This window comes from Liolophura sinensis, chromosome 1 (assembly GCF_032854445.1).
Source record: "Liolophura sinensis isolate JHLJ2023 chromosome 1, CUHK_Ljap_v2, whole genome shotgun sequence".
In the NCBI taxonomy this organism is placed as follows: domain Eukaryota; kingdom Metazoa; phylum Mollusca; class Polyplacophora; order Chitonida; family Chitonidae; genus Liolophura; species Liolophura sinensis.
Window position 1 is genome coordinate 22,480,916 of NC_088295.1, and position 24,003 is coordinate 22,504,918.

At 37.5% G+C, this 24,003-nt stretch overlaps 2 protein-coding genes across 4 annotated transcripts; one reads left to right on the forward strand and one right to left on the reverse strand.

Moving 5' to 3' along the window:
* Positions 1–1,142: 1,142 nt before the first annotated feature.
* On the reverse strand, positions 1,143–13,926 carry LOC135475104 (protein FAM227B-like). 3 transcript variants are annotated; one of them, XM_064754856.1, is made up of 15 exons: positions 13,798–13,920; positions 12,030–12,197; positions 11,139–11,192; positions 10,798–10,874; positions 9,789–9,824; positions 9,106–9,219; positions 8,728–8,790; positions 8,146–8,286; positions 7,529–7,655; positions 6,122–6,229; positions 4,386–4,828; positions 2,397–2,554; positions 1,940–2,017; positions 1,627–1,774; positions 1,143–1,386 (listed from the first exon to the last, which is right to left on the reverse strand). In XM_064754856.1, the coding sequence occupies exons 1-15, from the start codon at positions 13,916–13,918 to the stop codon at positions 1,318–1,320; spliced, it is 1,905 nt and encodes a 634-aa protein (XP_064610926.1). In that variant the 5' UTR covers positions 13,919–13,920; the 3' UTR covers positions 1,143–1,317. The 3 variants fall into 3 exon arrangements, with proteins under 3 accessions (XP_064610926.1, XP_064610918.1, XP_064610934.1); XM_064754848.1 differs by having other exon boundaries at positions 10,792–10,874; XM_064754864.1 differs by lacking the exons at positions 10,798–10,874; positions 11,139–11,192 and having other exon boundaries at positions 13,798–13,926.
* A 214-nt stretch (positions 13,927–14,140) lies between these two features.
* On the forward strand, positions 14,141–22,468 carry LOC135480036 (protein chibby homolog 1-like). The gene is given in 5 exon segments (XM_064759819.1): positions 14,141–14,262; positions 14,515–14,680; positions 14,683–14,706; positions 21,222–21,337; positions 22,119–22,468. Coding segments are annotated over 4 exon segments (381 nt in total). The 5' UTR covers positions 14,141–14,262; positions 14,515–14,523; the 3' UTR covers positions 22,203–22,468.
* Positions 22,469–24,003: the final 1,535 nt, after the last annotated feature.

The following is a 24,003-nucleotide window of genomic DNA, read 5'->3' on the forward strand; positions in this document are numbered from 1 at the left end:
TGAGATGTCACAGATTAACATAACCCTCAAAAAGGTATACATGTACTTTGCTTCAAGATAACTGTAACCAACTTCGTTCATATATCAGCCTATTTCTGAAGGCTGGGAAGGATGCAGCAGACCTAGGCTGTTGTCTGTGGAGGCCAGGTCAGTCTAGAGCGCTCCATGAAGCGGAAATCAGACTCCACTAAGGGTAAAAGCACCAGGGCTGACAACATCAAGACAGTGGTGTGACTGTCTTGGGTAGTAGTGTAACCAGCCCTATCAGTAGAGATTTGAGGTCTGCCAGCAACCTGATGGTTATGGGTTTCCTCGGGCTCTGCCCTGTTTCCTCCCACCATACTGCTGTCTGCCGTTGTATAAGTGAAATACTCTTGAGTACGGCATAAAATATCAATCAGATAAATTGTTAAGGAACTTGCTTACCATGAAGTTCACATTTGGACAACTGCAAAGAGGTATATTTTGGACTGAGACGCAGTTAATTTATCCTAAATACTCCAATGGTTTTTGAAATTTGAAGCCTCAGCTCTATTTCACATTATGTAAAAACAAAAAAAGTCTGCGCGACACCACAAGGATATTGCATTTGTTGAAACGGGAAGAATCACCTAAAATATACCTTGTTGCACAGTAAATTTTCTCTGGGCATCTCCATTAAGAGATGCTCCTATTAGAGATATCATTGATAGGTCAAAAGATCAGGTGTTCAAGATATGAACATCAGTTTTGGTTTTGACAGAACCTACAAATAGGTGGTTTTTGTGCGTTTTTATCTTTTACTGCAACCGTATTATAAAAATGCACTCCGACAATGGTGGTGTGGTTAAGGTGCCCGTCTTTCAACAGTGGAGACATTCAAGTTGAGGATAAACAAGTAATTTGTTGATTCCCTCGATCTCGCTGTCAACAGTTGGTATTGGACTCTTTGGGACAATAAGCAGTCTGTGACACCCGTGTGGCCATGTGCGCAGTCGAACCTTCCTCGAAGACCACTTGTATGTCACTAATTTGGTGTGTGTGGAAATCACATGCAGAAAAAGTTTGTATCTTACTAAAAGTCAGTGGATTACCCTGAGCAGTGATTGGTTTTCTCCTTCCATAAAAGTAATAGCCATCCCAAAAAACAAAACACTGCTATCAATCCTGCAAACATAATGTATTTTATAAAATATGCAATATCACACCAGTTTGAAGAAAACCTCTCAGAAATAATATATGATCCAAAATATGTAAATCTCAATTTTTGGAGTGTTAAAGTAGACAGAAAAATAAATGGTACAAAAATATTTAAATGAAAAGAATTTCAGATCTAGTTCACTCCCCTGCCACCAGTGCGGCCTCAATGGCGGCATCTGCTCCAGCTGATATGGAATCCTGATCTTTCTGTCAAATAAAAGTATTAACTTGTAAAAGTACAAACTAATGGGTATTCTACAGTTTATAAGGTTCAATTTACATATTTCTGATAAGAGGAATATATAGACTTTCATTTTAGACATTTGATACGGATTGTCGCGTAATGAACAGTCAAGTAATTTTGCCTACTGAAAACTCACTTCATATTTATTAGCAGATTTGCAATCCGCAAGACAAACTGTTTGATGTAATAAACATTTTGGTTACCTTTTGTTCTAGAATCAGTAGATCGCTCAGTCTCTTGACTTCCCTGGGTTTAGATAATAACGCAGCTTCTCTGTTAATGTGATCACGCAAAATCTTCCTCTGTCGTCTGTGACAAATTAAACTTTCCTTGTTTGCTTTGTCCAAAAGCCTGAAATAAGGGCAACAGAAAACACTGTGAACAGTCTATTCTCAAAACTCAGAACCATCACTCTGGCTGCTTCATGATAAATTTTTTGACCAGGAAGAAACAGTGGCGTAATACTTGGACACTACTGAACTCCAGGAAAGGATATACACCAGAATAAGTACTTACAGCTGATGTCTCTTTGAAATGTCAGTAACAACTTTGTATGACTGTCTGATGACATCACGGTATGTCGGGGCATCGAGAGTAAACAGCTGTTAAGGATGATATGGCACACAGGTAAATAGCTAACTAAAAAGGTAATGAACATTCTTCATCAACATGTACACTTCAATATCCAAAACACATGCTGAAACTTTCTTTCTTAGATTATTTTCAATGAAATAATATTTGACCCTAAAAGTCAGGAATCCCTCCATGTCTGTTCTTTGATTTTCTCTACAGCCATCCAATGATATCACAAATTTTCAATGATCACATGCTGGGTTTGTACGCCTTTCTTTGATCTCTAAAAGCATTTCGTGGGAGTAAACAGTTTCCGACACAAAAACCAACACCTACCACACTCCTGAAAAGGCTTACTGACTGTAGAACTTTATTAAAGTATGGTATATCAAAAGGATATGATGGCAGATTCTCCAGCTCTGTCCTCTGAACCTTCAATATCGTGCCGGAGGTAGATTCCAAATGGTTCATCCTAAGAAAATGAGCCACGAGTGGACTTTGCCCCTGTACATTAAACACGCTTCTCACAAACTCGGGGCCTTTACAAGCAGGATGAGACTGAAAATACATACATGTATCATTACCTTGCTTGGACGAATAATATTCAGGCCAGCATCACGTCCAGCATACTTGTTAGCTTTACGGGGATCAGTGACGTTGGAATCGGGGGCACAAGGTACAGACACTTTAAAGTGCTTGGGGCCCCCACTTTTTATGTGCAAGGGAGAAATTTAAAGTATATACAAGCCCCTAAATTCTAAGATTTCAGTTCTTCCACATTACTGCACTAAAATGAACAACAAATACTTGATAATTATTATGTCTTAATCAAACAGATGAAGTGCCTACATGATTGATTCATATTTATCTATAACTGCGTCTGGCTAAATATACAATTTTGGATATTCATACGAATTAGAGCTAGATTCTCTTTGATTTTCACAAACAATGTGAAAATATTGAAGCTTATAAATTGAGAATTACGAAATTCTTTATTTGCTGTCCATCAACATGGGCTCTTTTATGAAGCATTTTTACTCTGAAAAAAAATTTGCCAAAGATGCACATCTGGGTGGCTGTCATATAAAAGTTGAGGCACCAATGTTAAGCATGGAGGTACGATCCTAACCTAAGCACACTGGCTTCTAATTTTAACGTGAAGTAACAAAGTATCAGAATTATATTACTATAATTCTTAACCTTTTCGCAGGTATATAAGGTGTTTATTCAAGCATATTTTGATTGAAGAAATTATTCGGCATAGACTTGTAAAATTATACTTCTTGTGAAGCCCTAAAATTAGTCAATACAAGCAATGTAGTTTTATCTCTCAAATCAAATTCAAAATGTTCATAAATTGTAATGAAAGTTGCTCTTTCACATGTGAAAAGGTTGAGGAATTAGGGTAAGAATTTTGAAATTCTGTACTCTATATTGATCAAAATTGGGTCTTTTACAAAGCCTTTTTAAATAGTGAGTAAATTTTTGCTACAGACGCTCATATGTGGCTGTCATATAAAAGTTGAGGCCACAATGTTACACTTGGAAGCACGACTCCTAAACTCGGCGCACTGACTTCCACTTTTTAAATTTTTATCAGTTTTTTGGCTACGTACTCTTATAGACCCTATATGTCTCAGGGCATCAGTTAATTTGGAATGGTTGATAACTGACCTAATGTGTTTAAATAGACTTTTAAACTGCCATCCCCCACTCTTTTAATTGTTAAAATTTTTTAACCATGTCTCAGAGCCCCAGTGTTTGCTCAAAAATACGTCAGTGTCAATCTAAGCCCCCCTGGCCCTAAGCGAACCCTGGAACCTGGACCCTGGCCTCATGTGCTGGGGTAACCTTTTAAAACTTTCATTTTCAGCATGTCACTTTTACACCTTTAACCTGTTGACAAAGCATAATGACGGCCGCTGTCATATAAGTGAAATATTCTTGAGCAAGGCGTAAAACACCAATCAAATAAAATAAATAAATATATTAACATATCATGAATTTAATAATAAATGTAAATATTGCTATATTAGTGTGTGACTGCAAAGAAAAACATCTATAACAACCCTCTGATAAGAAACTATATCATTTTGCATGCTGCTGACTTAAATATAGGTATTTGAAGACGAATTAAGTTAGAATTCAGCATTTTTCTGTGATACACATAAATTCCTGAATATCCAGCTATAAGGCAGATCATTTTCTGAATTTCCATATATGTAATAATATGGCACTACTTATTAATTTTCGTACATGTATTAACTTTTGCAGTTCAAAATGGAACTCCTAACCAAATTAATTATTGTGTAGATGAAGTCCTACTGGTTAAACGTGAGCTTAGCTGGCAAGAAGCCTTAACAGCACTTCTCATTCCTTCTGTACATACCTCAGACTTGACTGTTGCATGGTCGATGCGTGTTTTAACAGTCAAGCTATTTGATGTGTTGACAGATATCGCACACTTCTTTTGTGTCTTATCTTGGTGATCCTTGTCCTCAGTGGTCTGCTCACGGATTGGTGTGAGTGCTTCTGTGAGCTGGTGAGGGTCTACCCCGTTCTGTTTTGGGGGTTTCTCCACGGACTTGCCCTCTACCAGGCTCCTTGGAGTGGAGGCTGCATGGGGTTGGCCCGACTCTTTCTCTAAAGACTTGCTCGAAAATTTCACTCTCTGGTTGTTATGCATGCTGAGATGTTTCTTCAGTGGTTTTTTAGAGCTCAGAGATGAAATGGAGCTGGACTGGTTGAGATTAGAGTTGGAGCTGTGTATACTTAAGTTGGGGTTAGATGTCCCTCCCAGGTTATCCAAGAAATCAAAGCTCACAGAGCTGGCTGGAAATGGAGAAATATAAAGTCTATCAGCAATGAAAATGGTAAAACTGTAGAATACAAAGCCACTATAAAAGTGTGCATCAGAAAACTTCTGTGGATATCTGCTTAAAGTGAACATAAAATCTGAATTAATTAATAAAGTAGTATTCAGAGATGTTCTAAACATATTTAAAAAAACTCTACACCGCTTATCAACAAAATAAATAGCAAACAATCGTCAGTATCTAGCCACTCGGTGGTGTCATTTTGCCATGTTTTTGCTATCTAGAGTGATGTCACAAAATCTAGGAGCTCTCCCGTACTCTCATCGGCATTAAACAATGTGACTATGATAAACCACAAACAAAAACACCAACCAAAGAGTATCAGCTATGTTCCATGTTCAAAGAGCTGATGTTTCTTTTAGTTTGACACTCAGTGAGGATGATGTTCGCGGACAGAAGCGTCATGTTTTTTTAGCAGCCGTGCTCATCCTCGCCCTGCATGGGTGGAAGTATTAGGCCTACCTGGCTATACTGACATCAGGGAAGTTACCCAACATAACAGGACCTTCTGATATATAACAGACTCTTTCATTCAGATTTGGGAAGATATTTTCATGATAAATCTGACTTTGATATGGAAAAATAATGCAAGGCCACAATATTTTTGTTCAAGCAATGACTCTAGCTGCAATCTGCTGCCCAACATCTACATATTGTGACACGAGCAGCCACTATCAGTTCCCTGCTCACTGCGTGTGGTTCAAAATGCACCCGTTTAACACTTAAATTAACCCCAAAATCCAGTTTACTGCATCAATATTTGTCTGTCCACTATAAGAAACCAAACTGAAAATGGAGAGCTAATAGATTTTATTTGTGACAGTCAATTATCACGTGACGCTTTCAGTGCTGGTGACTGGCCTACTTCATAAAAGTTTCCAGAACATACTCAGAGTGAATTGTCGGTCAGTGCTATGTCCCCAATATTGAACTTCATCTTCTCGGCTTTCAAAACTTCAAAAGTTTTTTTTTTTACATATTTTGCTGTGATAACAAAGTATCACAGCACAACTGTATCCTTTTCCTATGTATATATAATGGCAGACTTTATGTTCACTTTAAGAGAAAAAAATTCAGCTACATACACTAAAAAAATGGTCACATTTGCTTGTGGTGAGTTTCAAAAGCCTTTATACACAAGGTGATCCATATTCTTTTCTAAATTGTGCTTTGACCTATGTAATTTAAGTGATTTCATGAAACAAATGCACAGTGACAGAAAATCAGATCTCAACCAAAAGCTAATTACATTTTTTATTCTTCTGCTGGTTTAATATTTCTTCCCTCATCTTTATGTTTTCTGGCTCCAATTTACCCAAATTCCATTTCATCCAACTTCTATGAGCTGGTTTTGTTCCTGAAGGGGAATAAAATAAGATAATCTAAGAGCATACTGACAAATGATGACTGTAAAGGACTGCTTTCATCCAGAACAAACTACAGATCCTGAAAAAGCAAAATCAAGTACTACAATATATAAACAAAAACATTTGTGATATGCCAGTTCATGTTGATTTGTCTAAAAAATCTGATTGCACAATCTGAATGAATGGGAAATGTGTCCTGAAAATCATCAAGACATACTGGACAGGCATTTAATATAACGTGCACATGAATTTTGTTGGCAAGCATTTCAAAATTTGCATTCAAACTTGTCAGTCAGTTTAAATGCATTTGGTGACATCACAATTAAATCATGTTTCAGATGTCTCAATCTTATTGAAGATTTCTATATATACCTTCTACTAGCAAGAATACGGCATTAAACAACAATCAAATATTCCATCGACTTATACTGTACCTTCTCAAGAATTACACTCGCTAATTTAGACACAATGAAAGTAAGCGGGTAGATCACAGAAGTCTCCTGCAAAGCTCTAACCGCGGGTGACATCGCCATGACAGCTGACCCAGCTGCAGTATAGGCCGACCCTGGCCTTTGCTATGTCCTTTCCCAAAACACTTACCATGTTTTGACAACACGTCATATTTATCCAACGAGAGATTCTGCTGGCTGACGTTCAGTTGAACATAGCTAATCAATACATGCCAAAAATGCGATGTGCCCATGTGTTCCAACCAAAAGTTTTGGAAATGTCTGTTTTTCTGCAATTTTGTAATTTATATAGGTCTAACAATGTGTACATAGTTTTAAACGACATTGGCATGATTGAAAAACAGCCGTTCAAACACACAAAAAGTTAAATCTTTTCAAAACCCAAAAAAGTCTCTGCCAAGCTGGTGAGGCTCACTAAGGTGTGGCTGAGATGTGAACTACTGTCACTGACCAACTACCAGTAATCCCCTACTCCCCACAGAGAGTGTACGACTTAAGAAAACAGCCCCTGCAAAGCATCATGGTATCCATTTCCTAAAAATGCGTCTGGAATTACTGAGAACATACAATAGCATAAAACTTCAAGAATAAATCTCAGCTGGAGATAATCAGTGTGAACAACCATACACATTACATGTCAGAAATAGAGCACAAGTCTTGTTAGACAAGGCATCACATGGTTCTAGATTTCACCTGGTATAATACACAACGGACAACTGAGTTGAAAAAGATTGTTTCCATACACATGCTTTTTAGGTTTTGTTTTAGGTAATCAATACCTTGGCGATGGTCTAGCTGCTTCTCTGCTGTGGACATTACCTGTCATCCACTCAGTCACCAGACAAACCACATCTTCCTTGAAGGTTTCTCCAAACTGCCTGTAGGAATCAGGAAAGGCCTCACAGTAGGCAGCATATACTCCCTGTGACATCAGGCTGGGGTAATACTGAGGAAAAGAAATTACACAGCCAGTATGAAACCTCCACAGTTTGACTCTATTCTACATTTAACTTTCAGCCTAGATTAAAGGGTAAAGAATCTAACCTATCCATATACTCAATCTGATCTAAAAATTCACTACAAAAAGTGCATTTGAATGAAATTCATAAAATATTACTTTTGATGCTGAAACTTACATTTCTCCACCAGAAACCTGAAAACACCTCTCCATGATCAATAAACCTCTCAGAATCTGGCAAAATTAGTAACTTAGCAAGGGGCGAAATTTTTGGTCAAGTACAATATTTTCTGCTGAAATGTGACTCCACCTTTATAGTTGGAAAATGAATATTGATAGTTACATATTAAGTAACAGGTTAACAGGTTAATTATCACTGAGCTTTAATATCGCTGCTGTATTAAAATTCTCCCTGATGTAAGAAAACAGCACCAGCTACATTCTTGTCCAGCACTTTTATCTAATTGACATGTGTTACCTTGAAGAAAGTGTCTCGATACTCTGGAGATTTTGCATACATCAGCAACTTCACATAATTATGTGCAACCCTGTTAAATAGTCTCTGCTGAGAGTGCTGGCTCGGCTGAAATTTCTCCAGAAAAATGTACCAGAAGAGATCCTGTTGTCAGAAAACAAATGTGATTAATTAACATGTCTAAACATATAAACATCAACAAATAAAATAAATTTGCAATAATGAATCCATTTTAATTGAGCTGTCTAAACTTTTTCACGACCTAATATGGCATTTGTGTAATGCCTTTAATACTTTATTCATTTGATTATTGTTGTTTAATGCCATATTCCAGAATTTTTCACCAATACGATGTCTGTCAGTTTTATGGGTGGAGGAAAGCAAAGTCCCCATGCGCAGCTACCGACCTTTGGCAAATTACTCATGAACTCTCCCATATGTACACCATACCAGTGGAAGACAAGTGGCCTTCAATGAACATTAGACTGTCTATTGTCACCAAGGCCATTCAAGCATCATGACCAATGGAATGCATATAATACATATAAAGCACACAAGTTTGCAGAGAATAACACTACTACTTACACACAGTAAGGCTTGGGACAGGTCAGAATAGAAAAGTCTTTCAAACACGGGCTGGTATACAGGCTGCAGAAAACAAGCACATTACATCAATAGTAACACTTCCTCATTGGAAAGTCCCAATAGGGAATTAAGGAGGAAATGATCCATGCAGTTAATGTGTATAATATTTATTTGATTAGTGTTGAGCATCATTACCAAATTTTGACTTATATAATGATAGTGGTAAGGTTTGTGGGCGGAGGAAATCAGGGGTAAACCACCAACCTTCATCACACAGTAAACACATACTTACACTCATTCATCAGAACTCATTCTAATATTACTGTCAGGAGTACCCCAGTAAACACAAGACAAAAATATATTTGCATACTGATTTACCTTTTTGCTTAAATTAACAGAGGCTTCTGTAACCATGCGCAAGATCTGGAGTGCAGGGATATCATCTGGCAAAGGGCAGATTTCTGTTAACTCATACCCTGGGTATTGATGCAACTGTCAAAGAGAGGATGATTAAATATGTTTGCCCTATCATTTGGACAATAAAATCTTCCTCTAAAACAAAGGTCATCCATTCCCCCACCCCCACCCCCCACCCCCACCCCCCGCCCAAATCACACCCCTTGTCAGACACTACACTACAGGCGTGTAGAAATGAACATGTAAATATAACCCTACTCCTCTACTGCACAAAATCATAATAATAACCATCCCAAATATTTGATTTCAATTCGTCATGAATCAACATTCTGCATTGTTAAAGTATCATCAAGGGTCCAGTTCCTGACATATACATGTACATATGATTTCGTAAAGACAGAAGCTAATGCAATGGAATAAAAAAAAAAATGTGTTCTGCGGTACCACGTACTTGAAAAATCGGAAGTAACATACTCGGTCTCTTTCAACTTCAAGAGTACCATACTCCCTATGACAAAAAATAAACTGTATCACTGACAAACTCTGGAAAACTTCTGTTTCTATACACCCACTTTGTTTATATTACTCTCTAATCATATCTGTGGCATTTTTATTTGTCAGACAAGCAGAGAAGTCATACTTACTTCAACAAATTTTGGCTTTCCAGTCTCCTTTTTGGGCTATAAACAAGAAAAAAGTCTTTTAATAAACAAAGTGGCATACCATCAGAGATTTCTTGTACCTTGCAGGGATGATAACCTAGACTACCTTATATCAGGTTACCAGTAAAGAGCCCTGGCTACATGTAGCTTAGTCATCTAAGGCCTTACTATCACCATATGAAAAATGAAAAAATATGCTGGAATCCAACTCCAGGTCATTCGACTGGTTTGTTTGTTTCTTCTAATCATAACCTTGGCCACAGAGGTGTTACATGATGAAATGTACAACACAAAACTCTAAATGAGGTACATGTAAGTCAAAGAAATCTTTGTAACAGCAGTATGTGCCGACACTTCTACTGAAAATGACAAACCCATTCCAGATTAAAAATATTCACACTTTTGTTACGATTCCTATGAAATAAGATGTAAAATTCTTGACATGTTTTTCAATTCTCTTGTACCAAAACCAACAAGCGTCAAATACCATTCTCCTTTCAGCGTATGCACTGCTCTCTATGCTTGCTTTACATCACTGCCATGTGATGTTAGGAAACACAAAAACTCTGTTTTAATGTTTGTTTCTATTAGTACTTCATGCACATGCAAACTCTTTATATCAAATATGCACAGCATAACTCTAATCAACACCTGACAAAGCGCAACTGCACCAGTGAAGAGGCTAAGACTAAACAAGCCTGCGTGTGTTTCATAAGCCTCAACTATCAAGCTTGTCTAGTGGTGGCAGCGATGTAAAGTGAATGTAGAGACTGGTACATGGTCTGCAAAGAGTATGGTTAAATACTACAGACTTGCTTGTTATTGCCTAAAGCAAAGTCCTGAGATCCTATGATCTCATTGGAACTCTATTATACTGCTTATCAGGATAGTCTTGAACCTATATCTGTCAACAACCCTTTTCAGTCATGTCTCCTACTATGAAAGAATCACCTGTGTGTGTATACAAAAAGACAAACAAACTTACACTCACTGGAGCTGGGTGTTTGTTGTGGTTAAAAGTTATTTTAGATATATTTCTGGCTCTTTCACTTAATCCAGGTGTGAACGCTGCAATGAAAAATTGGAAAAGACATTAAAGAACATGTTTCTCAGTGTTTTCAAGGGCATAATTAAAAATCTCAGGCATGAAAATAAATGAGTGTTATCCTTCCATTATTTTTAGTCCTACAAATAGTACATTTTGAATGGGAAACAAGTATTCAAACTTTTAGGAATAATTGAGATATTTAGGTGACAGGGGATCAATGTTTATACTTGAATGCCGCTGTTATCTTATCTTGAATGTAAACTTTATAATCTACTGATACTTACTGGATTTTACACAATACATTCCAGCAAACTGGTTAATTTCCTTCCTCTCCTTTTCTGAACCATGCAATCAGAAGATATGAAGACAAATGTGCCATCAAACAAATAAAATTATATGTCACACTTGAAAAATATTTCTGAATTCCATTAGTGCTTGGGATTTAACGTCGTACTTAACAATTTTTCAGTCATATGATGACGAAATTCCATTAGTAAAGAGAACATCTGGATGTCTCATTAACTTAATAATATATTAAGGGACTTGTTCTGTCATAAAATGGTAAATGAAACATATATGGTACCTATGTTTCATATCATAGAGCATCCTGGGAACCTAGCCCTAGTAATCATGGATTCCAGTCTTTTCAATTTTGTACCCGAAATATTTATAGTACTTAACACCATAACTTCGAACAGTATAAATATTTAAGCGCCACATAACCATATTTCAAAATATCTAGGCATACTATCATTCTGCAAGCCTTATCTTACACACGGCTTCTGTTAAAACCGTACAAGCTTTTCAGGCATTACCCCTTTGAAATACAATGTATATTAGAACATATTAACTGACTAATTACTTTACTCCTGCCTTTAAGTTTTCAACATATATTTTATCATGGATATGTGTGAATGTGGAAACAAGGTGCCACAGATGTTCAAAATATCTATGACTGTTGTAATATGGTAACAAAGAAGTCTCACATGAACATGTAGTCTTTCTAATCTAACAAGTCTTGTGTGGTCTCACGAATGTATGCTACGGTGTTGCTTTATCTACATTAGTACGTGGTTTGGGAAAAGTGACCTGATACAGTATGTCATATATAAGTTTTTATGAGTTGACTCACAGGCTTAATCCCTGATATAACTATCATAGCATGAATGCCTTACCCAACTGCTCTGATTTCTGCTTGTTTTTAGCACTAGATGGGTGTCGATCTCGCCAGTCATCACGATCTGAATTTCTGCTGTCAGCAACTAGCAAGTTGTAATTTTGTAGTCGACGGTCAAGATGAGCAATTTTGTGATTCAAATCATCAATTGAACCAATCATAAAAGCTGGTCAGTGTTAAGACCAATCCATCAACAACTGAATGAAAAATGATACTGATAGGCAGGTAATATGATAAAAAGAAACATTTACATATTGAAGATAACAGAAGAAAAAAAGGGTGAAAAAAAAAACAGCTGCTGCAAGGAAACTGCTATACAAGCCTGTATTGCTCTCAGAAGTTAAGGCCACAATCACATTCCATCTTTTAAATAAAATAAAGTGGCCATATCCAGTCGCTGTGTATATATTCATCAACACTGGGTTATCTCGACAGCTGCTGAAAAATGACCCAAATTAAACACAACTGATGAGAAAAAAATAAATTAAGTTTACAAAAAAACACTACAGTCGCTGTGAATCACTGCACATACCCCTTGTTCGCGAAATGTAATCTAAACCGATATTTCAAATTGAATAAAATATGGCATCAACTTTAAAATGGAGCCCTGTACTTTGACAATACCAAGACAATATTATAACATACACTCATTATACAATTTAGCTGTAACAGTGAAATTTGTTTTTTATTTATCTCTTAAATGTTAATTTCCTATATTTTCCTATCTCATTCATTTGCCAAAAATAAAATAAAATAAAACAATACCCAAACACCTGACGATAGTGTCCCTGATTGGGCTGGGTTACCCCCAACAAAGAAATTGGTAAGGTTGGCCCAGACAATGGATTCAAGTTACACCCAAAGCTGTCCAAATATAGACAATGCACTGATTCAAATTATATCCACAGCCAGTGGGTATACAAGGAAGTGTTTCATTTGTCGCTGGTAGCTCTAACACCAGTTCAGCAAAACTTTGATTTTCACCAAGGACGGCCCGAAAATTAAGATGCGCTTAATTTTAAGACCAGATATTATTACCAGCCTTTGTTGAATATGTCGAAGAGGGCTTTAAGCACTACCAAAGAATCTCAAGAGTGTGTGTGCCGTGGAAGCTTTCATGACTATAATTAAAATGTTCTAAAGCGAGTAGGGACATATGATGGTAGTGTGGTGGGTGCACTTTTACTTGCACAAGGCTTGTTCCATAACAACGACAAATTAAACAATTGGCCTAGATCTTCATTGAATACGAAATTAACCCTGTTAGTGTTGCGACTCCAATGGCTCTAGTCAAGTATAAGAAAAGGAGTTGGAGTCTTCCTGGACTATTGCTAAAGGAGACATATATATATATTGACAGATAACTTAATATTGTCTCACACCCCATGATAAACTGCTTCAGCAACTGCAGCAGATTTTTTAAATGGAGCGCGCTAGTTGGTTTGGATCTAATAATGGCTGAAAGATTTTGCCAACCCTAACTTTCGCTTCTTGTGTACACAGTTGCTGCGTCTTATGTGATAAACTGAGTACCAACTTCCATTTATGAATTATATCTAATACAATATATAAAAATGGATTCCAGCTGTATCCACAGCCGATGGGTACATAAGAAAATAGTTTCAGCTTATATTCACCGCCGTAAATAGTGTCTGCCATGATATTGAGTGTAGTTGTTGTTGTTGTTGAGCTCATCGGCGTACATGGCAACGACCAATTTTTAAAAGCCAGGACAGCGCAGATGGTATGGACGATATAAAGGATACGAGACTTTGTTCTTTGCTTAGCCTCCAAGCATTTTCTCCGTTTTTCTATCACTGCTGTAGTTTTATCCAATGTTTCTTCACATAATTCCATTGGCGACCCCAACCTATTAAAGTTCTCCATTTTGAAAGGATGGATGGCAACACGAGGTGCAAAGCTAGGAGCGCTACTTGCAGACTTCTTCACGTACTGTTAACGGACTACATACCATAAATTTACATTGTAAACTATTCATTTTACTTTGTGTTAGGTAATTTTGTGCTCTGTACTTTCAAATTTTGATATAGCAATATTGGGGTTGTCTTTTTTAAAAGGCAATAATATACGAAAGGCGGCTAAGGATAACATCCCAAGTGTAGATGGATTGAAGACAAGCCATTTCACAGACAAGACAGAACCTGTCAAAACGCAAAAGCAAATTTTAAGCTAACGCTGACTAGATCAATCAACGGTTACATCAAGTAGAGGTGAGCGGTATCTAATATTGAATATGTCAAGTGTATAAGTATAACGTTTACGGAGAGTTGTGCAACAGATAAATCTAGCCTTCATTTGTCATTTTGACTTGCTCTGATATTCACTCTCCTCAGACTCTGGTTGTGTTAATTGGCGTGATGAATGAATGCAAATGTTATTTGCAGTCGTTTCGTACTCATCTCAGCCATAGCCCAGAAGAAGTTTACATCATGTTGTTTTAAATTTATGTGTTCGATTTTCAGATAGAAAGAATGCCGTTCCCATTTGCCAACAAATTTTCTCCCAAGAAAACGCCACCAAGGAGAGCACAGTCACTGTCTAACTTGAACCTTGATGCTACTACATCAAAGCAAGAGTTTGGGTTAGAGCTGGGACCTGTCAAACTGAAGTTGGGCGAAAGTGAAGTGGCGTTGAAGATGGAATGTGGATACAAGGTAAGTTTTGTGCAGGTATTTGTGATGGACTGCAAAAAACACAAGCAAGAATAATCCAAGGTTGCTCTGATGATGGCAAAAATTGTCAGTCTCAGAGCATGCTGAGCTCTATTTAAAAGGCTGATGCAGTTGCCGTTGCAGATTGTCACAGTATTGGAGACAACAATTACCCATCAAATACTTCTCCAGAGCCTGATATGTTCCTTATCTTTTTGCCTGTCAGTTTATCAAAAGCGCAACGTTGATCGGTTATTTCCTCAGCAACAAGGGTCCGAGTTTTCTTGGTTATGCTCAAAGAACTGACAAATCCCACTGTACTGACAGCCAAGACATATTTGACAAGGCTAGTTAGCTACTTCATGTTTTTAAATGGAGCACGCTCTGATGTTGATTTTGGGCAATGTTCAGAGGTGTGTCGCATTAAAGCTAAAACAGGGTTCCCACTCTACCTGGAAATCAGGGAAAACCTGGAAAAAATATTTCAGTTTTTCCAGTCAGGGAAAAATCAGGGATTTAAAAAAAAATGAATAAAATCAGGGAAAAATCAGGGAATTTTGTTTGCTGAAGGTGTCGAGGTTGCATAATGCTGAAGTCCCCATTATACACACACACAGTCCCGTATTGTATGCTTGGTTATGGTGGCTTTTTAGTGTGGAAACTTGATCCTCTCTACATTTATTTCTTTCTTGCTTGATGGCTGTGTTGCATGAACTTTCGGGAGATTATAACCTATCAACATCTTCTAACACTAAAAGTCCAAAAGGGAGTAGCGCCCCTTGCCTCCAGAGCTGCAGCTGCTGTCTCCTGCTGCATATATGATGTAGCCTAGGCCTACATCATTGCGTAAGGAGATTGTAAGTGAAAAATACTACATGTCACAAAGCGTTAATGCCAATATGCATGGAGAATGACTTACATGTAGGTTGATTATGTTAATTATATCCCATGCTTCTGTGAAAGCAGGGCCAGGGATATTAATTTACAAGTACATGTAGGTCTGTCCATGCACCCATCATTCTTGCTACATATGTATGTCTGTCCACCCTGATTTCACACTTCTGTTTTCAAACAGTACATGCAATTTCCCAACTTATTTCATTTTGACTAAAATAGGTATCCACATTTATTTCAGGAGTCCTCACAATATGTTTGAAAACAGAAGAGTTACATGTTTTGCATATCTAATGACCCCATTCATTTTGATTGGTTCTGTGTCAAACCAAGATTGCTGAGAAGAGTGGATGCAATTTTTTTATATAGGTTGTAAATTTATTTTCTACTTTCTGATATTTGGTCTTTAAAATATGATCAGTTATTAGTGAAATGCCCAGTAGATCATTATAAAACCTGCTGAAACCACCATGCTTGCGTATAACACTGATTGAGACACGATCCTGACCGTTCTAAAGTATAAACTTCCATTTATGTGTTTTAATCAAAGATGAAATAACAACAAGAGGATGAACTTATTTAGAATTTCATTCGTTATCTATTAGCTTGTTTACTGCTTGCTACATATGTGTTGTTATCCTGTAGTCTGTCAATCATCATGTCGTTGCAAATTCCGTCAGGATTGGTTGCAAAAGGAAGAGTATAAAAACTGGATGAAGGAAGTTCCTCAAGATAGTAGCAAGGCCTTCTGTAAAGTCTGCAAGAAGACAATTGATTTAAGCAACATGGGTCAGACAGCACTCACATCTCACATGAAGGGGAAAAAACATGTTCAAATTCTTTCCCTGAAATCTGGAGCAACATCCCAGCCGTCTATAAAACTGTTCTGCGCAGGCAACAATCCCTCTGATACAGTACCGTCAACGTCATCTGAACCAAGCGAAGCGAGGGATGATGACTTAGCAACAATGGATGTTGAGACTCCTGGAAGGAATCTGATAACCTCTTACATCAGTTTTAGGGATGTCAAGAAAGTAGAGATCATATGGGCTCTGAAAACAATTATGTCTCACTTCTCCTACAACAGTAATGCAGACATTGGGGATGTGTTTAAGGCAATGTTTCCTGACAGTAGCATAGCTAAGAACTTCAGATGTGGGCCAACAAAATTGGCATACCTTATTTGCTTTGGTATTGCTCCATACTTTATGGACAAGCTACTAAATAATGTGAGAGCAGCAGTAGGCTATGTTGTCAGCTTTCATGAATCTTTTAACTCTGTGATTAGGATGGGACAGATGGATATCATAGTCCGCTATTTCTATAATGGTAAAGTTGTCTCTCAGTACCTAGACAGTCAGTTTTTGGAGCATGCAACAGCAAAAGATCTTCTGTCTGCATTCAAACAAGGCACATCAAACCTAAATCCAAGTAAGCTGCTACAAGTATCTATGGATGGGCCAAACGTGAACTTCATGTTTCTAAATGACTTATTGGATGACAGGAAGAAAGAAGATCCAGATCTCCCTGGGATCCTTCAGCTTGGCAGTTGTAGTTTACATGTAATCCATGGGGCATTCACTACAGGCATCCAGAAAACTGACTGGAATTTGAAAAAACTTCTCCGCTCCTGCTAGGCGAGCAGACTTCAAAGACATCACAAAGACCGAGTTATTTGGGCTCCAGTTCTGCAGCACAAGGTGGGTGGAAGATGTTTGTGTCGCTGAGAGAGCTGTAAAGATATGGCCTAACCTGGTGACGTATGTGAAGGAAACTCAAGAAGCCCAAGCGGCAAATACCAACGGTTGCATCCTTTGTTAATCTCCAGGAATCTGTGGTGAGTGATCCACTCATCCTGGCAAAGCTAGAAGTTTTCATCTCCACAGGCAACCTTGTTCAGCCATTTCTGAAGAAATACCAGACGGACAAACCAATGGTACCATTTATTACAGAAGATCTGTGTGATATCTTGAGAAGCCTCATGGGCAGGTTCATCAAGCCATCAGTTCTAACAGAGGCCACTACATCCTACAAACTGGCATCTGTTCATGTTGATGACCAGTCAAACCTGCTAAACCCTGACAAAGTAGATCCAGGCTTTGCAGCAAAAAGGCATCTTGATGAAGCATTAAAATCTAATGCTGCTTCTCCCCTAGCCAAGAAGGAATTTCTTTTGGCTTGCCAGAAACTGTACCTTGCTATGACACACAAGATCTTGGAGAGATGCCCACTGAAGTATTCCTTCGTGCATTCACTCCAGGCTCTTGATCCTGATGGTTACTCACCGGCAGTCTGCTGAAGAGAAGTTCAAAAAAGTGCTAACCAAACTTGTGGACAACAAATGGCGACAAGACAGTGAATGTGACGAGATCCTACGTCAGTATAAAGAACTCCTTGGGTTAGTCCAGAGACACCACAAGTTGGAATGTGAGAACTTTGCAGTTCACACTGATCGAGTTGACGACTTTTTCAATTCAGTGATTGACCTCCCCCACAAGCCAGAACTAAAGGAGCTGTGGGAATTGATGAAACTCCTTCTTACACTGTCTCATGGTCAAGCTGCTGTAGAACGAGGTTTTTCTATTAACAGTGACCTCCTGGCTCCAAATCTGAAGACCCAGACACTTGTGGCGCAGAGAATGATTTATGACACCCTTGCCCTTGGGGAAACTCAAGTTTCCGACTTTGAGGTTACCCCTGGGTTACTGCAGTCTTGCAGTCACGCGCATTCCAGATACATAGCTCACCTGCAGGCAGAGAAGGACGAGCATGAGAAGCAGCGCAAACTGCAAAAGAGACAAGCAGATGAAAGCAAGATGCATGATGCTAAAAAGAAACTCAAGATGTTCACTAATCTGTGATGCTGACAAACCTGCCTTGCAGGCAGAACAGAAGAAGAACTTCTCTCTCCTAGCAAAGTCAAATGCTCTGAGACACAAAGCCAAGGAATTGGAGAGAGACATTCAGCAACAGAAGGACTTTGTTAGCAACCTATCTGCTTCTCTACATCAGGTGTAATGTGAAGATTTGTGCATGTGAAGTGACATTGTGCATGTGGACAACAAATCAATGTGTAAATACACACATGTGCTCCCAACAGCTAAAGTTTGATTCTGTGCTCACGTTTACATGTATGTTGAATTTATCAAAGTTCATGTACAATTAAGTATTGAGGTTTCCAGACACTTTCAGTTGTATACTGTGTCAAAATAAAGCAGATATTTTTCACATAATGTTCTTGCTGAAATCAGATACTTCTCAGATTATGTTCATGCAGGCATTTGGTGAGGAGAGGATGGCTATAAGGGAAGAAGGGAGGCCATTACCTGCCTGTGAGCACACCGAAAAATACTGAATACATACAATGAATATAGTAACATAGCTTTCTTTTGTTTCTTTATATTCTATACAACTTAGAGCTACTTATTATTTTTTTATAAGAATAATCATCGTTTTGAAAGTGAAGTGTTATTTTCAGTATTTATGATATCACATGCTGGAAGTGGTGACACGGTGGTCCCAATCATCAGAAGATTTATTCAGGGTGATTGGATTCCTAATTCTGGGACCTAATCCTCACTAATTACGTCCCACTCCAATAGGGATTCCGTCAATTTTTAGCACTGGAATCTGTGGTCATTTCATGAAGTGTAGTCATAAGTACATTGTAACATAAAAGCAATCATTATTTATCAATAATTAGAGAGAAGATTGTATCCTGGATTGATCAGGGAAAAGTCAGGGAAATATCAGGGAATTTTGTTTTTTTGAAATAGTGGGAACCCTGTAAAAGAACTGTCTGCATTCTCAAACTGTACTTGAGAGTCTACCTGTAAATATTATCACAAAAACACTATTTAATGAAATGATGTTGCACCTGTCTTCACAAGTTGTTTATAAAGCAATTTGGCTGTGTTAACTGTCATTTATGTACATATTCTGCTTTTACTGCATGTGAAATTGATGAGAAAGCATTTTAAAATTAATGCAACCCAAGAAGCAACACTTATTAGCAAACTAGTGAAATTAACATTGTTAAAACTCGGCATGTAGGCATTGCTTGAGCTGATATATCATTTTGAGCAACTTATTAATTGATAAATCCTTGGGGGGAGGGGGAGGGGAGTTTCCGTGACAAGGCATGTTTACTCAGCCAATGCAGTAGCTGGAGTTCAAGTCCATCTCATGCTGGCTTCCTCTCCATACAAGGGAAGGTCAGGCAGCAAACTGCGGATGTTTGTGGGTTCCCACAGGCTCTTCCAGGTTTCCTCCCACCATACTGCTAGCCGATGTTGTATAAGTGAAATGTTCTAGAGTACAGCTTAAAACAATAATCAAATAAGTAAATAAATGCATAGGGTACATTTTAGTTTAGTCTCATTTTCTTATAAAATATGTGTAACAGTACATTTTCATTGTAAGTTTAGTCCCATTTTTTTGTAACACATGTACATTATAACATGATCTAGTGTCATTCTTCTCTTCTGACCAAGGATACATGATAAGGAATTATTCTTTCTTCAAATGAATATATGTGAGGAGAACATATTTTGTTGTGAGTGTTCCAAACTTACATAGATAAGAAAAGCTAATGATTATGGAGACTCATGTGTCACTTTCTACATTTTACCTACATTATTTATATCTCTTTACCTTTTCACCTTAACTTTTAACAGATCTGATGGAATTTGTCCTCCAAAAGTTGCCATCTTTAAACAAATATAAATCGTGTAGCTAGAAGAAAGCATGTTTGATATAAATCAATATGAATAAATCCTTCCATTTCCAGTTTGTCAGATATATATGTATGTCAAAGTGGTTAACTCCATAAATTTTCTAAATATCTGCATTTATAAATCTGACAGCCACATTTTCGCAGTTTATTTCGCTGGTTATTTGTATATAATGTAAGAAACAAAGGCAACAGTTCATGCAAGCATTTATAAATCGCCAGTCACTATTTACAACATATACAAATACTGGCAGTCATAAGCCTCAGTCTTTCAGATTTATATATCAGAGAATCTATCATAGGCTGTAGGCCCGATATATATATATGGGATAACCTATTTTCTGCATATCAGACTCAAATGCTAATCAGATGACACAAAATGGTGACGAAGGAAAGTTGGTGCGCCAAATCACGATTTTCATTAGCTTGAACTCGGTACTTGAAAAGTCACATTGTCAGTTGCAGTCTGTGCTGGAATTTGATGTGGTTTGACCTTGAGCTGTGAGCCCACGTGGTAACATTTCTTCGGGCAACAACTTCAGCCAAGTTTAATTGAAACTCTGGGCTTTCCAGGTAGGCCTATCTGATCAACTCAGCATAGATGAAAATTCCAACTATTTCTCGCTATTCAGGCACACATTCAGTACCAGTAGTGTACATCACCACTTTGTGTGATCTAATTTGCACGAGGCAGATATGTGGAAGACATATTCTCTGATGTATAAATCAGGTCTACAGCCTTCAACAGATTCTCTGATGTATAAATCAGACAGACTGAAGCCTATGACTGCCAGTATTGGTATACATTGAAGAGTAGTGAGACATTACGTGTAAATGATAGATATGGAGATTACATGTATTGTGTAAACTTTCTGCTCATGTGTCCTTTCAGATTCTGATAATGGAGGATCTAGTCACAGAGATGTCATCCGGTTAAGGAAGCAGAATCAACAGATCACAGAAGAGAATAACTTGCTCAAGTTAAAAATTGAGATTTTGTTAGATATGGTATGTTTTTGTCTTTATCATGTAATTTGTTTTCATACCACAATGACCCCAAATTTGATGGAATCCACCATCCATTTTGCCTATCCACGAATGGCTGATGAAACAATCTATATGAACTTAAACTAAGCAATATGACATCCTGTCATTTCTTTTAAGGTTTTCATAGTTTTTTTTTAATTTTTGGAAATGTTGGGGGAATGGAAAAGGGGTATTTCAGACATCCAGATTCGAGTTCATCCCATATTCAAGTCAGTTCCACATTCCTGCGATAGAATTATCCAGTTATGTTGAAACCAAGGCATCACCACATAATTGTGAAAGGTTTCACAAGCTTTTGATCTTGTTGCTGGGATTTTTGTCAAGTGAATGAAAAAAATAGACAAAGATCCCAGCAAGAGGGTCGAAAACTTGTTAAGCATTTTAAGCTTAAGCAACTGGGTCCAACTCGACCTAAGTAGGTCAACTACATCAAATGTCAGCTTTGACGTAGCAAATTGACCTGTTGCGTGTGACTGGGCAAACTTGGGGCAAAACTATGCTTCGGTCACAGAGAAGTAGAGCGTGTATAACTCTGAGCAACTGCTGAGTCTGCAAAAACCCAGCTGCTCTACGTACCACTCAAAATTTGCATGGTGATGCTTAGCCTTCTTCATTATTTTCACTGAACTCGCATACAACTAGGATCCTAAAGCATTATATGTATATGTTTTAGGTATTAATTAAGTCATTATTCAAAGCAAACTTACATGTAGTTTATGAAGACAATTCATTTATTTTTCAGTTGGCGGAATCTACAGCAGAAGTTCATCTACAAGAGAATGAAATTACGCAGCTAAAATCCTGGATGAAGTCAGGGAGAAAGTGAACAAAGTCTGAAAGATGTATGAACTACAACTGTTGTATATTCATGTCGACATGGAACAACTAGTGATACAACTGTGATATGTGAAACTCTGGATAACCAACAAAGTCATCATCAGGAATTTTGACAAATGTTTACACAAACTGTTGTATGGAAGGGAGTGTGAAAGCTTCACGACTCAAGCGATCTGTCCTGAATATCTTACTATATGAAACTCAGGTCTGCAATGTCAGAGGAACTCACAAAGTGTGCACGTGCAGAAGAAATACATGGTAGTCACATTGTAAGTGTTTCAAGGGGATTACTGTGGTTATGCTTATATAACATATATGATACAAGCATTTGGCCAGTTTAGTGTCCAGTTTCTGTTGTTAAAATCTGATGACAATGACATATGAGTTAATATATAAGGAGACATATTGCCAACGACAAAACAAATTGTGCTGTTATTTTAGACGCTATGGACATAAAGTTGAGACTTCCAGATGTCTACTGACATGTATCTGACTTTGAGTGAACAATGAAAGATTCGGTTTTATCCAGGGTTTCCCTTCGAACATTAACTCACTCAATTCGCTATGGTTAGAATTATGGTTAGACTTTGAGTGGATTTCCCCCACTTGATGTCTAGACAACGGGAGATGTTCAGCGAACTTTGAAATGTAAGACATGGTATTGTGTTGTAAATATGCAGCCTAAATTGTAACTTTGGTTCTGTCGTACAGACCGTCGGGAATGACAAATACTTTATAATACATTATCGATAGAAATGAAGATCGTATTTGGCTTACAACTTGCTTTCAGTCTATTGATTACATGTGAGATCCACGAATCTTTGTGTTGCATGTTATCTCATCCGGCGGACAGTGTAGACCAGTGACAGATTTTCCCTTATGATTTTCTTAATTGACATTTTTCGCAAAGTATAGGCTCAAGGGGATTATTTAAGAGTTATGTTCAACTTATTTTTGTACTTAGCTGAACCAACTAAAAAATTCTGAATTTCTTTTGGCGGTATGGAGCCACTTACTGTAAACTTCTTAAGTCACATTTCTCGTAACTTTTTTTTTTGAAAAATATGTTGTCCTGGTTATAGTGCCATAAAGGAAGGTCATTTACGAAAAATTGATTTACGAAGCTTTGTGAAAGTCGCCCGCAAGTGTAGGGTGGAACATCACAGGGAATTGATGCAGAAAAGGTCAGTGTTTTCTAAAATTGTATCTTATGAAAAATAAGTGCATGTATGAATTTTTCATAAATGTCAGAAGTATGTGCAGTTAAAGCTACTTGTAGACTTAGAAATTTAGAGTCAAACATTGTGTAATCTTGCATGCATATTAACACTTAACATCTAAAATGGTAGGTATAACATAAAGAGAAAACTTAGTACAGTAGAACTTTTGTTCGTCAACTCGGCCAGTTATTGGCACTCATCTTGCTAAAATGCTGCTACTAGCATGATGTTCCGTTCATTCATATATTGATGACGAAGAGGGTTATTGTAAACTAAAACCACTCTTACAGCTAGTTACTTAATGGGATTTGATGTACAGTCTCATCATAGGATTTGTTTTATGTGCAGAGGAGAATATCGTTAAATAAAGAATTTTTATAAATATTGTTTGACAAACTTTGTTGAAAAGTTTTGTTCTGGATATTACCTAAGGTTTACGTTTGTATATTTAGTTGCTGTTTAGCATAATATTGAAGATTAATGTGATTCTTCATGACAGTTTGATTAGAGACCCTGCAGCAGGAGTTCACAATTTCAGTATTAAGAAGCCACTAAGGTCATGCCTTGTGA

What these genes read in the sequence shown, in the direction of transcription:
- LOC135475104 (XM_064754848.1), bottom strand. Translation starts at nt 13,918, where the DNA reads ATGGAGAACTTTAATAGGTTGGGGTCGCCAATGGAATTATGTGAAGAA. An exon ending in AATGTATTGTGTAAAATCCA is followed by an intron (nt 10,875 to 11,138) that starts GTAAGTATCAGT and finishes TTTTCATTGCAG; the next exon opens with CGTTCACACCTGGATTAAGT. An exon ending in CTGTTAATTTAAGCAAAAAG is followed by an intron (nt 8,791 to 9,105) that starts GTAAATCAGTAT and finishes TGTTTTCTGCAG; the next exon opens with CCTGTATACCAGCCCGTGTT.